Source organism: Haliotis cracherodii, unplaced genomic scaffold (assembly GCF_022045235.1).
Source record: "Haliotis cracherodii isolate W230 unplaced genomic scaffold, xgHalCrac1.p SCAF_7, whole genome shotgun sequence".
Classification (NCBI taxonomy): Eukaryota; Metazoa; Mollusca; class Gastropoda; order Lepetellida; family Haliotidae; genus Haliotis; species Haliotis cracherodii.
This window is the reverse complement of record NW_027266330.1, coordinates 24,536,068-24,550,478: the sequence shown is the minus strand read 5'-3', so window position 1 is coordinate 24,550,478 and position 14,411 is coordinate 24,536,068. Positions and strand designations below refer to the sequence as shown.

Below are 14,411 nucleotides of genomic sequence, written 5' to 3'. Positions count from 1 at the left end.
CCGATGCCATTCCTATTTTAACATGTACCATGTGTTCCCGTTTTTTTGTAGGTGATCAATCGATTTGCCTTGGCATGTGTGTGCGGCGGGTGCTACCGGCGGGACAGAATACACTCAGCTTTTCGCGAACACATATTTCATCACTATTTAATAGTGATTCATAAACACATGCTCATGATAAAGTCGGAATCGTACAATGGACTCTGATTTTAGCAGAGATTCTTATGAATATGGAAATTGTTTTCTCGCTTTTATTAACTATCCCAGGTGGGTTTGGAATGTTGTGTTCCAACACATCTTGGGGGTATGTGTCAGTGTAGTAGCAAATATTCAAATGAGACTCCCTATTGTGTTGCCTTATCAAATGTAATTTAACTGCTCGGGGTGGTTCCCGTCGACTCTGTTCCATTGTGATTCAGTTGGTCGTTGCATGTGAGTGAATAAGTATGGTTTTTACGCCGCTTTAATCAATATTCCAACAATATCACTGCGGGGGGCACCAGAAATGGGCTTCACACATTGTAGTACCCATGTCGAGAATCGAACCCTGGTCTTCGGCGTGACGAGCGAACGCTTAAACCACTAGGCTACCCGACCGCCCCTCGTTGCATGTCTCCAATTTGAACAGTTACTAAGTGTTGCAGTCAAAGAATTATATTTTTTCAAGTTCATATCCTTTCGGGTTTGTTAGTTAAGTGAAGATGTTCAGTATTTCAGTCCGCTGTCGGTCATATGGATGCCCTTATTCTATTATCATTCCTTCATGTCAGAATGATAAGATCTGATTAGTCCACGTGATCTTGATAAAATACTGTGTAACCCGCCTTAGTAGATAATAAGTAAGAAGTATCCACCCTCGCCTTGGAGGGGAATACATTTCTCAGCGGGGAATTAAATCTCTTATACCCCGTCTTGAGCAAGCCAGACTGCATGTAGATTTATGAGAGGCAGAATAAATCCCTTATACCGCGCTTCAAAGCCAGTGGAAGTCACGTGACATAGCGCAAGCTAACCTTAGCTTAATCGAACAGCTGTTTTCTATCAATTTTGAATTTGTTTGAATTCTTTTACAATGTCATATTAAAAGATGTCGTAAATTCGTTGTAGCAGGATCACTCGGAGTACATGTGTTGTGTTATACGTCCCGCGTTAGGTTCTGTACCACAAGCCTGAGGGACGCATACCCTACGGGATCCTGCTACAACTTATATTGTACTATTGCTGCAGCAATAATCTGTATTTCCTCTATAAGTATCTGAGAGTACGAACATGTTAATTAATTAATCAGTATGCACATGCACGATAACAGATATGTATTTTGTCAGGTTACAAATAGAGAATAGACGTCAGCTGCCCTGAGCTTATTTCTGCCCATGTATCGAGTGTCATCTCCTCTACAAGATGCGTAATGCCACCAAGTAGTGTCACAACTCTCACTTCGCTGTCTGTACAATCTTCTATTTTAAGAGCCTCCGTGGTCTAGTGGTAGAGCGTCCGCCCAGAGAGCGGAAGGTCCGGGGTTCGATCCCCGACCTCGTCATACCAAAAGACGTTAAAAGATGGTACTTGTTGTTAGCCTGTCTGGCAGGCGGCATTAAGGGTTGAAGCAAGCACTGGTCGGCTCAGAGTGTCTGAGTGGGGTATTCATGTTAAACTGCGTCATGGTATCTCAGTGGGCTAGCACTATAAATCGGCATCAGTCCACACGCACACACACACACATACACACACACACACACACACACACACACACACACACAATGATCTTGGACGCGAAGTTAAACCCCATTTCACCTTACCTCTATTTTAAGATATCGGTTACAGCACAGTAAATCAAACAGTTTCTCTTAAAGGTTTCACATCTTGGCGAATAGACACCTTTTCTATCCATTTCTGTCTTTCAAATCGAGCTACCGTGCTATTAACGATTCCTTTCCATGTTGTCTTTGGTGGGAAATGCCCTTCAGTGAGATACGTTTCTATGAAATTGAAGAGCTTGTATGTCTTTGTAATGCCTAGTAGATCATGGACAGGTGTATCTGAAGCACATTTGTTTAGGTACTGTCCTAGTCTAATGTAAAATAGGGTTTCAACAATATAATCTGCTTTACATCTACAGACTCTACCGACATAGACGAGTTTAGTGTTGTCAATCACTGCTTTCACTGTCTAGAGACCATGAGTTTGAATAGTTACATCAGTTGGGGATCGTTTGTGAAAGTTCTGTATTGATCTGATCCCGACCCACACATTGAACCTCACCCAGACACCTACCGCGGCACCCGAATACCCTCCCAGCGTCTATCACGACACCCATCTCTTCCGCCACCCCCTTTCTATTTACATTGCATAGATTTTCTCAATCTACATATATTTGTTAATGCAGTTGATATCGAGCCAAGGATCAAGCATGCTCCTGGAATGGAGAAACAAAGACATGTACATACAGCACATATCAAAACATCCTTTTATGAATTAGAACAATTCGCAAATCGGTTTCTTTTCATCTACAAAATATGAGATCCTTCTTTGGATATGTTTACAATCATGTTAAATTAACATGTTATCTTTTTGAAAGACGTCCTTGTAACACTACCCAGGTGCACATAACATTTCAAAAAAACATACCTGCAAAGACATATGTGTATTCGTATATTCCACTTCTTTTGTACAATGTGCCTGAAACAAAATCAAATGCATTTTCGAACATTGATGAGAAGACCTTATCGGTACGACCTGAGAATGATTTAGTTTATCAGCAGCATTAAGTTGAGATACAGCTACATTAAGTTGAGATACTTGCCACACTTCGATAAGTCCAAAAATTCTCCTATTGCTCAACATGTACTATTTCCCGAACTGTATAGCATATAGGGTGATTATGAGGAGTTCTAGGCAGCAGTCGGAATTGATGTAATCTGACAAGTAGAGCAACAGGAACACTCAATCATCTTCATGATCAAACGTAATATGACCCGTGAAGATCCGGGGTAGAATAGGTCCTCAGCAACCCATGCTTGCCGTAAAAGGTGACTATGCTTGTCGTAAAAAGCGACTTATGGGATCGGGTGATCAGGCTCGCTGACTTGGTTGATGCATGACATGAATCCCAAATGCGTGGATCGATGCTCATGATATTAATCACTCGATTATTTACAGACCCCCGTCATGTAGCTGGAATATTGCTGAGTGCGGCGTTAAACAACAAACCAACCAACCAAACGTAATATATTATCTCACACATGTACCTACTTGCTATAGGAGGTCCTAACAAATTACCAAGCCCGCAGAAGAAACACACGATTCCAAATGCAACAGCAACGTGGGGCAAACCAAGCAGATTTATGATGATTGGTCCGATGAGAGAATTGATGCCATGACTGTATGTCCCATAAAGGTAGCTACGAGCAAGTAGTGAACCGTATGTAAAAGGGCCAACAGTAAACAAGAAAGATATTATTCCTGCCAAACCCGATAGTCCCACTTGTAGCACCACGGCATCTATGTTGGAGTCTGAGGCTGCTATTCCTGCAAATACCCGTGAAAACATGCTCCCTGCTCCCATGGCAGTCAGGAGACTTGCAGCCTCCGCTGGAGAGCGTCCTTTCTGTTCAGCATAGTTGGGCAGATGGAATATCCAGGCAGCTTCACCTAAACTCCACAGCATAATGCTCAAGCTATACATCCAAAAGGGAAACTGTCTAAATATGTGAAATCTTTTACAAAACCGAGGCCAATTGTAACATATCAATCTCTGAACGTGTTTAGTTTCATATATTGAATCCATTTCATCTAATTGTGTTGTAAGGTTTGGTTGTTCTTGAGAACACTCAATCGCCTCCATATCCCTCATTTGAACATCTTTTACCAAACAAAACGACCTTTCGTCAAACTGGGAGGTAATCATTTGGTCATCATTTTCAGAGGTCTTCAGGACTATGCATTTTTGTGTTTCCAGCTCTTCCACGTTTTCTAATCGGCATGTTCCATCTGGATTCACTGGTCTCAATAATGCACCAGCCACACACATATTGAAACCAATGCCGCCCATTATCAATAGTGTTCCGTGAAGTTTATAGTAGTGTAGAAGGTATTGACTGAGTGGACCTCCCACAAACAAGCCAGCTCCACATCCTGCCATACAGATTCCATAAGCAGCAGGCCTTCGTTTCCGGAAGTACTGCCCTGGTATAACTCCGATCACATTAGCACCAAGCCCTAACCCCACACCTGAAAATATATTGAGACACACTACAAGGATGGAAGGATGGATGGATGCCTACATAATGCTGTAAAAATAAGATTAAGAAGGAAGGGTTAATCATTTTAGGGCATCAGACATATACCCATTACACGATATGAGTTATTAAACATGATATGTGTTATATGTGTTAATATATATATATTATTAACTGGACTTAACCATACTCTAAATGAAAAAAAAGGTGCAATTACATTCCTTAAAATGTTAAAAAACAGCTGGATGCTATGTTGGAATTGATCATAAAGTACAATACAATAATATGTTACTATCCTTCTGAAATAGAAGGATGCTTCAGTTTGCTGAAATAATGACATCAGTTTACACTTAAGTATATGTTGTAAAATGAAATGGATGATAAGGGGGTAACGAAAACATGTATTTAAGAAGTATATTCTTCTACGTTTGCGATTTGATGGGAAACTTAGGTTATTTACATCTATCATTAAACAGAACAATTTTACATTCAATCATGCGTATCACTTCTATCCCAAAGCCAAGCAAATATGTATATACTGTCAAATTCAATATACATGAGTGACGAACGGGTTGCGCACCCGTGTCCAACGCGTTGAACACGGGTGTGCAACCCGTTGCGGGCGAGTTCAACGCGAGTGACCAACGGGGTGCCCTTGCGTTGCCCATGCGTGTAAGGGGAAAGAACTTCTTGGCAGAAGTGTACATGAAGAATGAAACACCATCATTCATGTCAAACCATTCGTACCTGCAATAAGACCATATGTAAGTAACAGGCCGATGACAGTTTGGCAGAATGAGGCTACAGACATTCCCAGAAGCATCAGCAGACCCCCCGCCATAGCTGTGATCCTAGCACCAACCTTCTGTTGAACGACTCCAGCAATGGGACCTGAATATACGAAAAAGGTTGAACATACGAACGTGTTATGTGAATGTGATATGATGGAATGCACATGAAATTTATTCCACATCCTAAATAGAGTTGACTATTTTGGACATTGAAGTTAGTAAAACAATATTGCAGTAATTAACGTTACTAATGTTGGCGATAATGATAGTTGTACGACTGTAAGAACAGTATCATGACTACGTTTACTTTCCGTAATTCCGTAATTACAAATTTCCATTCATTACAAGCTAAGAGGAAACGGCTGCCTTTTCGTAGTTTCAATTGAAAGAAAGGCTTAATTTTGAAACCTCCTCCCGACGCTATCAATTCAAAATGAAGGCACTGCGTACCAAATGCTTAATATCACATGGTATTTAACCCAAACGTTTTGCTCTCTATGGATGTCCGTTGTCAGATCAAATACACACACTAACCAAGTAAAGTGTATGTCCCGAAAAGAGTTGAACCAATCCATGAAGTTTTCGTAATATCGTCTTCCACTTCTTCCATTATGGCAATATTTATTACTCCTGTCGAGTACGAGATGACTCCAATTATGAACTGGATGCTGAAAGTGGCCATCAGTGCCACCCAGGCGTACCCATGGTCAATGTCGCTTGTATAAGCCATCTGTATATAGAAAAGTAATACCTTTGGCCAGAGGCACTTGTATAAGCCATCTGTATATAGAAAAGAAATACCTTTGGCCAGAGGCACTTGTATAAGCCATCTGTATATAGAAAAGTAATACCTTTGGTCAAAGGCACTTGTTTTTGCCATGTTTATAATTAAATGTACTTCCTTTGGAGAAAGTCACTTGTATAAGCCATCTGTATATAGAAAAGTAATACCTTTTGTCAAAGGCACTTGTTTGTATGCCATCATACTCTGCACGTGTATAATGAGCCGGTGGCCTCATTACCTGAATAAAAGCATCATTTAAATGTAATTCCTTCAGAGAAAGGCACTTGTATAAGCCATGTGTATATAGAAAAGTAATAATCATAGTCAATATCGCTTGTGTACGCCATCCGTATTTATAAAAGTAATTCCCATTGTCAATGTCGCTTGTATAAGCTATCTGCATATAGAAACGTAATAGCATGGTCAATCTCGCTTGTATGCGTCCTCTGTATATTAAATAGCAATTTCCATGGTCACATAAAAGTGCAGGTTTAAATCTGTGCATATATACATTGACATTGGAACATTTATACATGCAAACTGCAATCACGCCATATTCAGCTGATAGCGTTGTAACGTGTCATTCTCTACATAATCCTCGTCGATAATAGTGAGTGAGTGCATCAGCAGTCTTGCAGCTATCTGCGACTCATGTTGATAGGATAATCTATGATGGCAAATACGTTGGGGGTATCATTCACAAGGACGTCGTTGGATTTCAGTTTAGATTGTTGTTGTTGTTACTTGTTTAACGCAGCAATATTTCAGCTATATGGGGGCGGTCTGTAAATAATCGAGTTTGTATATATATATATTTACGCACCAGCACATTCTTCACTCAGTACACCAGCACATACCTCACCCAGTACACCAGCACATACCTCACCCAGTACACCAGCACATACCTCACCCAGTACACCTGCACATACCTCACTCGGTTCAACAGCACATACTTCACTCAGTATACCAGCACATACCTCACCTAGTACACCGGCACTTACCTCACTCGGTTCAACAGCACATACTTCACTCAGTACACCAGCACATACCTCACCCAGTACACCAGCACATACCTCACCCAGTACACCAGCACATACCTCACCTAGTACACCGGCACATACCTCACCTAGTACACCGGCACATACCTCACTCAGTTCACCAACACATACCTCACCAAGTACACCAGCACATACCTCACCCAGTACACCGGCACATACCTCACTCGGTTCAACAGCACATACTTCACTCAGTACACCAGCACATACCTCACCCAGTACACCAGCACATACCTCACCCAGTACACCAGCACATACCTCACCTAGTACACCGGCACATACCTCACCTAGTACACCGGCACATACCTCACCTAGTACACCGGCACATACCTCACCTAGTACACCGGCACATACCTCACCTAGTACACCGGCACATACCTCACCTAGTACACCAGCACATACCTCACCCAGTACACCAGCACATACCTCACCTAGTACACCGGCACATACCTCACCTAGTACACCGGCACATACCTCACCTAGTACACCGGCACTTACCTCACCTAGTACACCGGCACTTACTTCACTCAGTTCAACAGAACATACTTCACTCAGTTCACCAGCACATACTTCAGTCAGTAACTCAGTACACCAACATATTCTTCATTCAGTTCACCAGCACATACTTCACTCTGTTCACCAGCACATACTTCACTCAGTTCACCAGCACATACTTCACCCAGTTTAACAGCACATACTTCACTCAGTTCAACAGCACATACTTCACTCAGTTCAACAGCACATACTTCACTCAGTTCACCAGCACATACTTCACTCAGTTCACCAGCACATACTTCACTCGGTTCAACAGCACATACTTCACTCAGTTCAACAGCACATACTTCACTCAGTTCAACAGCATATACTTCACTCAGTTCATCAGCACATACTTCACTCAGTTCAACAGCACATACTTCACTCAGTTCACCAGCACATACTTCACTCAGTTCATCAGCACATACTTCACTCAGTTCATCAGCACATACTTCACTCAGTTCAACAGCACATACTTCACTCAGTTCACCAGCACATACTTCACTCAGTTCATCAGCACATACTTCACTCAGTACCTCAGTTCATCAGCACATACTTCACTCAGTTCACCAGCACATACTTCACTCAGTACCTCAGTTCACCAGCACATACTTCACTCAGTTCACCAGCACATACTTCACTCAGTTCACCAGCACATACTTCAGTCAGTTCACCAGCACATACTTCACTCACTTCACCAGCACATACTTCACTCACCTCACCAGCACATACTTCACTCAGTTCACCAGCACATACTTCACTCAGTTCACCAGCACATACTTCACTCAGTTCATCAGCACATACTTCACTCAGTTCAACAGCACATACTTCACTCAGTTCACCAGCACATACTTCACTCAGTTCATCAGCACATACTTCACTCAGTTCACCAGCACATACTTCACTCAGTTCACCAACACATACTTCACTCAGTTCATCAGCACATACTTCACTCAGTACCTCAGTTCACCAGCACATACTTCACTCAGTTCACCAGTACATACTTCACTCAGTTCACCAGCACATACTTCACTCAGTACACCAGCACATACTTCACTCAGTACCTCAGTTCATCAGCACATACTTCACTCAGTTCACCAGCACATACTTCACTCAGTTCACCAGCACATACTTCACTCAGTTCACCAGCACATACTTCACTCAGTTCATCAGCACATACTTCACTCAGTACCTCAGTTCACCAACACATACTTCACTCAGTTCACCAGCACATACTTCACTCAGTTCACCAGCACATACTTCACTCAGTTCATCAGCACATACTTCACTCAGTTCAACAGCACATACTTCACTCAGTTCAACAGCACATACTTCACTCAGTTCATCAGCACATACTTCACTCAGTTCACCAGCACATACTTCACTCAGTTCAACAGCACATACTTCACTCAGTTCACCAGCACATACTTCACTCAGTTCACCAGCACATACTTCACTCAGTTCAACAGCACATACTTCACTCAGTTCACCAGCACATACTTCACTCAGTTCACCAGCACATACTTCACTCAGTTCATCAGCACATACTTCACTCAGTACCTCAGTTCACCAACACATACTTCACTCAGTTCACCAGCACATACTTCACTCAGTTCACCAGCACATACTTCACTCAGTTCATCAGCACATACTTCACTCAGTTCAACAGCACATACTTCACTCAGTTCAACAGCACATACTTCACTCAGTTCATCAGCACATACTTCACTCAGTTCAACAGCACATACTTCACTCAGTTCAACAGCACATACTTCACTCAGTTCAACAGCACATACTTCACTCAGTTCATCAGCACATACTTCACTCAGTTCACCAGCACATACTTCACTCAGTTCACCAGCACATACTTCACTCAGTTCAACAGCACATACTTCACTCAGTTCACCAGCACATACTTCACTCAGTTCACCAGCACATACTTCACTCTGTTCACCAGCACATACTTCACTCAGTTCACCAGCACATACTTCACTCAGTTCACCAGCACATACTTCACTCAGTTCATCAGCACATACTTCACTCGGTTCACCAGCACATACTTCACTCAGTACCTCAGTTCACCAGCACATACTTCACTCAGTTCATCAGCACATACTTCACTCAGTACCTCAGTTCATCAGCACATACTTCACTCAGTTCACCAGCACATACTTCACTCAGTACCTCAGTTCATCAGCACATACTTCACTCAGTTCATCAGCACATACTTCACTCAGTACCTCAGTTCACCAGCACATACTTCACTCAGTTCACCAGCACATACTTCACTCAGTACCTCAGTTCATCAGCACATACTTCACTCAGTTCATCAGCACATACTTCACTCAGTACCTCAGTTCACCAGCACATACTTCACTCAGTTCAACAGCACATACTTCACTCAGTTCAACAGCACATACTTCACCCAGTACCTCAGTTCAACAGCACATACTTCACTCAGTACCTCAGTTCAACAGCACATACTTCACTCAGTTCAACAGCACATACTTCACCCAGTACCTCAGTTCACCAGCACATACTTCACTCAGTTCAACAGCACATACTTCACTCAGTACCTCAGTTCAACAGCACATACTTCACTCAGTACCTCAGTTCACCAGCACATACTTCATTCAGTACCTCAGTTCAACAGCACATACTTCACCCAGTACCTCAGTTCACCAGCACATACTTCACTCAGTTCAACAGCACATACTTCACTCAGTACCTCAGTTCACCAGCACATACTTCACTCAGTTCACCAGCACATACTTCACTCAGTACCTCAGTTCACCAGCACATACTTCACTCAGTTCACCAGCACATACTTCACTCAGTACCTCAGTTCACCAGCACATACTTCACTCAGTTCATCAGCACATATTTCACTCAGTACCTCAGTTCACCAGCACATACCTCACTCAGTTCACCAGCACATACTTCACTCAGTTCACCAGCACATACTTCACTCAGTTCACCAGCACATACCTCACTCAGTTCACCAGCACATACTTCAGTCAGTTCACCAGCACATACTTCACTCAGTACCTCAGTTCACCAGCACATACTTCACTCAGTACCTCAGTTCAGCAGCACATACTTCACTCAGTACCTCAGTTCATCAGCACATACTTCACTCAGTACCTCAGTTCACCAGCACATACTTCACTCAGTTCACCAGCACATACTTTACTCAGTTCACCAGCACATACTTTACTCAGTTCACCAACACATACTTCACTCAGTACCTCAGTTCACCAGCACATACTTCAGTCAGTTCACCAGCACATACTTTACTCAGTACCTCAGTTCACCAGCACATACTTCACTCAGTTCACCAGCACATACTTTACTCAGTTCACCAGCACATACTTTACTCAGTTCACCAACACATACTTCACTCAGTTCACCAGCACATACTTCACTCAGTTCACCAACACATACTTCACTCAGTTCACCAGCACATACTTCACCCAGTTCACCAGCACATACTTCACTCAGTTCACCAGTACATACTTCACCCAGTTCACCAGCACATACTTCATCCAGTTCAACAGTTGGTTGGTTGGTTGATTGGTTGTTGTTTAACGCCGCACTCAGCAATATTCCAGCTGTATGAAGGCGGTCTGTAAATAATTGAGTCTGGACCAGGCAATCCAGTGATTGACAACATGAGCATCTATCCACGCAATTGGGATCGATGACATGCATCAAACAAGTCAGCAAGCCTGACCACCCGATCCCGTTAGTCGCCTTTTACGACAAGCATAGTCGCCTTTAATGGCAATCATGGGTTGCTGAAGACCTATTCTACCCCGGATCTTCACGGGTCAGTGAGGGAAGTATTATATGGCGTCTTGACAGCAGTCCCAGTATGCCTGAGGGAATATGTTAAACCACATGTGTACAAGCCCTAATCTGACTTCAGATCAGATATTCCGAAGGTTGACTGGTCGGTGTTAAAATGTATCCTCCATCTACAGAGCTTTCGAAAATAATGATAAACCTTGACTTTCAGAACACACCAAGAGCATGTATAGTTTACTGAGGGACAGTATTCAATGTCAATCGTCGATTGGACAAAAACCGCTCTGAATCGATTGTGATCGTATCCGTCAGTCGCCGTCAATTAAGCACACATTAGATTGAATAACTCTCACTAATAGCGTCCCCGAAGGAGAAGTCCCCGGTCCTATTTTCTTCACTCTGAATAACCAATGCCGCAATACATATCGACGTCATGATGACAGGTGGTGCTGGTTGGAACTACGTGTAGTTCATAGCTAGATTCAGTGAAGTTATTATTGAGGTTACCACGAGTTCAGTCTTTTTAAGGAGACGTTAGTCATGTCTCAAATACTAGCTTCGTTCATGTCAGTAGTATATATTGTGGACCTTCAGCACCTTCCGTGGAAGGTGCCTTATGAATATTCATGAGCCTCGTGTTATTCTAATAGACATGCATGACGTCACAATGAGAACGGGGTAATTTAATTATGCATGAATGTTAAGAATGTGAAGAATGCGGCCTTTGTTAAAAAGTCTTAGTTGAGGAATTCTTTAGGAATGCCATATCTCTCTTCACCTTAATAAAACAGAACCAGTCATTTTAATTGTTACTTATAGACATGATGCCAAAAGGTTATCTAACCAATCAGCTCACTTTTCCCTTTCAACAACTAATTAATTTAAAACTTATTTCTAGATATAATGCATGCGTACATTCGTTTGTCCTTTCAATTTTCACTGTTGAGTTGAGTTGGGAAAACGTCTATGTGTGTGTGAACGTCTCATCATGGCTACACTGATAGCAGATAGGTTCGTATAGTTTTATTCCAAATTCTCTCCATTCAGTCAACACTATGCTACTGCCATTCATATCAATGATAAAGAATTTACAGTCCATTTGATTCCATCTGAGACTGATGAATTGCTCACTAACACAAAATCTAACAATTGCAACAAAACCAAAATGTGCACAGCGACATGAATTGGACAGACCAACTCTGATGGTTTGTCTCATAACTTTGGACACCCGAATAAAAAAATTGTTTAACAAACGATCATCATATTGTTGACATTTTTCGCTATGTATTTTGCAAATAATAATGCAGGCGGTACTTAAACCGGTTAGACGTGACTAGAATTTAGAGGCAGATGTTTCTTAAAAGAAACCCCAACAATCCCTATTTATCCGTATTGAGACAGTTTGTACGTTCGAGTACAACCGACCCCAAACGCAAAAGATTGTTAATCCAACACACGCTACTTATACACTTCATCTTAAAACCAAACCCTGTCAGCAGTGTAAGAGATGAAGCGGTCTGACGCGCGAGGCTTTTAGCTCATGCTACAGCTTAAATAAGCAAGCATATAGCCTTGGTATTTAGTTCTAGTCGAATTTTACCCTGTACAACATGTCCAGACAGATGAGTAGTGCTACGATGTATAAGCATACAGACTTGACGAGTGAGACCTCAGACGGAGCAGAATGTATGTTACCTATACAAACACGGATTTCTATTTCGGTAATTGGTGGTACCTGCAGTGGAAAAAACAATCCTACTAAAGGAATCTTGCAGAATGGCGATCTGATGTTTAAAAGGCCACCTAACTTGATCGTGTATTGTTATGCAGTATGGCAAGACATGTATACCGAAATGCAAACGTCTCTAACGAACCTTTTGTTTCACGAAAACCTACCGACAGAAACGGAACTGTACTTTTGGTCTGAACAATCTGATAAAAATATGGTCTTAGTGCTGGGTGATTTAATGATGGAAGTATGCAAAAGCCGTCTCATGCTAAATGTCTACACAACCTTGTCCCATCATCTTGGCATCACCGCAATTAGCATACAACAGTCGGCCTATCCTAAAGGCGAAAGCAGTAGAAGTATATCCCTGAACACCCACCTGTTTATTTTAATGTCTTACCCTCGTTCAGGACATGAGTATAAAATTATAGCCGCTCAGATGTTTCCCGGACAAGCTTAATATTTCTCTGAATCAATACGAGATGTTGTGGAAGGTAGAAAATATGGCTACCTCATCATAGGCACTAGTCCCTACAACCCTCAGGACAGGCGACTGCGTACGGGCATATTTCCCAATGAAATATGTACTTTGTATTTACCAAAAGACTGAAGTACTATAAAAAGTCCAAATGATTCTGAAAGATTGTCAATTTTCTGTCATGTGTAAAGTCTATTCCTGGTGCAGTGTAGCCTACCCACCCGGTTAATCAGAGACGATTTTGTCGCAGAGTCCACAGTGGTATAAGATGAAATCGGAGGGCATCGAATCGTTGAATCGTGTTGTCAAACGTGGGGTTGACCTACCAGACTGCTATGGAGGACCGTATTATTTTCTGTTTTCAAGATCAATTTTTAGACATGACTGATCTTATAAGTGCCAACTTGAACTATCAAGAAGGTAATGTGAAACAGAGACGAGCCATGTCATCTTATGCTTCCCCTAACCAATTTAAATCTGTCATCGAAATGATCTATAACCAATTGGGTGGAAATATACCGATACAGGAAAGTGTCATAAGACACCGTCATTCGTGCTTTGGCTGACAAGGCAGTCACTAAGAAAAAATCTCACCAATATGTTCTAGCACCTTGTATTTCTGCACTACACGACAACATACGAGCGGATAAAGATAGTGGGGAGTGAACCTACCAACAATGAGCAAGCCGATGATTCTGTTATTGAGGGAAACTTATCACAGATTTATTCAGAAAGTGAATAGGAAGAGTAACGAATTGGAGAAGCCAACCCCACCTTTAACACAGTCGAGCCTTACACAATATACACAAGTAACTCGCAATACAATCAACTTTTGATGATTGGTCAATGTTTCCCCAGAGACATCGAATTAAATTAATCTAATTTCTTTAAATAGAGAGCTGCGTATTTTCAGCCAATCGGATGGCTCGCTCGATTCTGCCCGCGTTGGAAATCTACTTCCGCTCGGGATTGGTAACGTTTCCCAGCTCGCGAAA

At 42.0% G+C, this 14,411-nt stretch overlaps 2 protein-coding genes across 2 annotated transcripts; one reads left to right on the top strand and one right to left on the bottom strand.

Annotated features, from left to right (window-relative positions):
- Positions 1-2,336: 2,336 nt before the first annotated feature.
- LOC139448760 (monocarboxylate transporter 2-like) lies at positions 2,337-5,909 on the bottom strand. Its single transcript, XM_071230296.1, has 6 exons — positions 5,564-5,909; positions 4,986-5,129; positions 3,811-4,230; positions 3,253-3,726; positions 2,629-2,679; positions 2,337-2,416 (listed from the first exon to the last, which is right to left on the bottom strand). Exons 1-6 carry the CDS (start codon positions 5,907-5,909, stop codon positions 2,337-2,339), a joined length of 1,515 nt encoding a protein of 504 aa, XP_071086397.1.
- Positions 5,910-6,485: 576 nt separating this feature from the next.
- LOC139448758 (dynein heavy chain-like) lies at positions 6,486-10,975 on the top strand. Its single transcript, XM_071230295.1, has 4 exons — positions 6,486-6,503; positions 6,944-7,134; positions 7,512-7,822; positions 10,704-10,975. The coding sequence occupies exons 1-4, from the start codon at positions 6,486-6,488 to the stop codon at positions 10,973-10,975; spliced, it is 792 nt and encodes a 263-aa protein (XP_071086396.1).
- Positions 10,976-14,411: the final 3,436 nt, after the last annotated feature.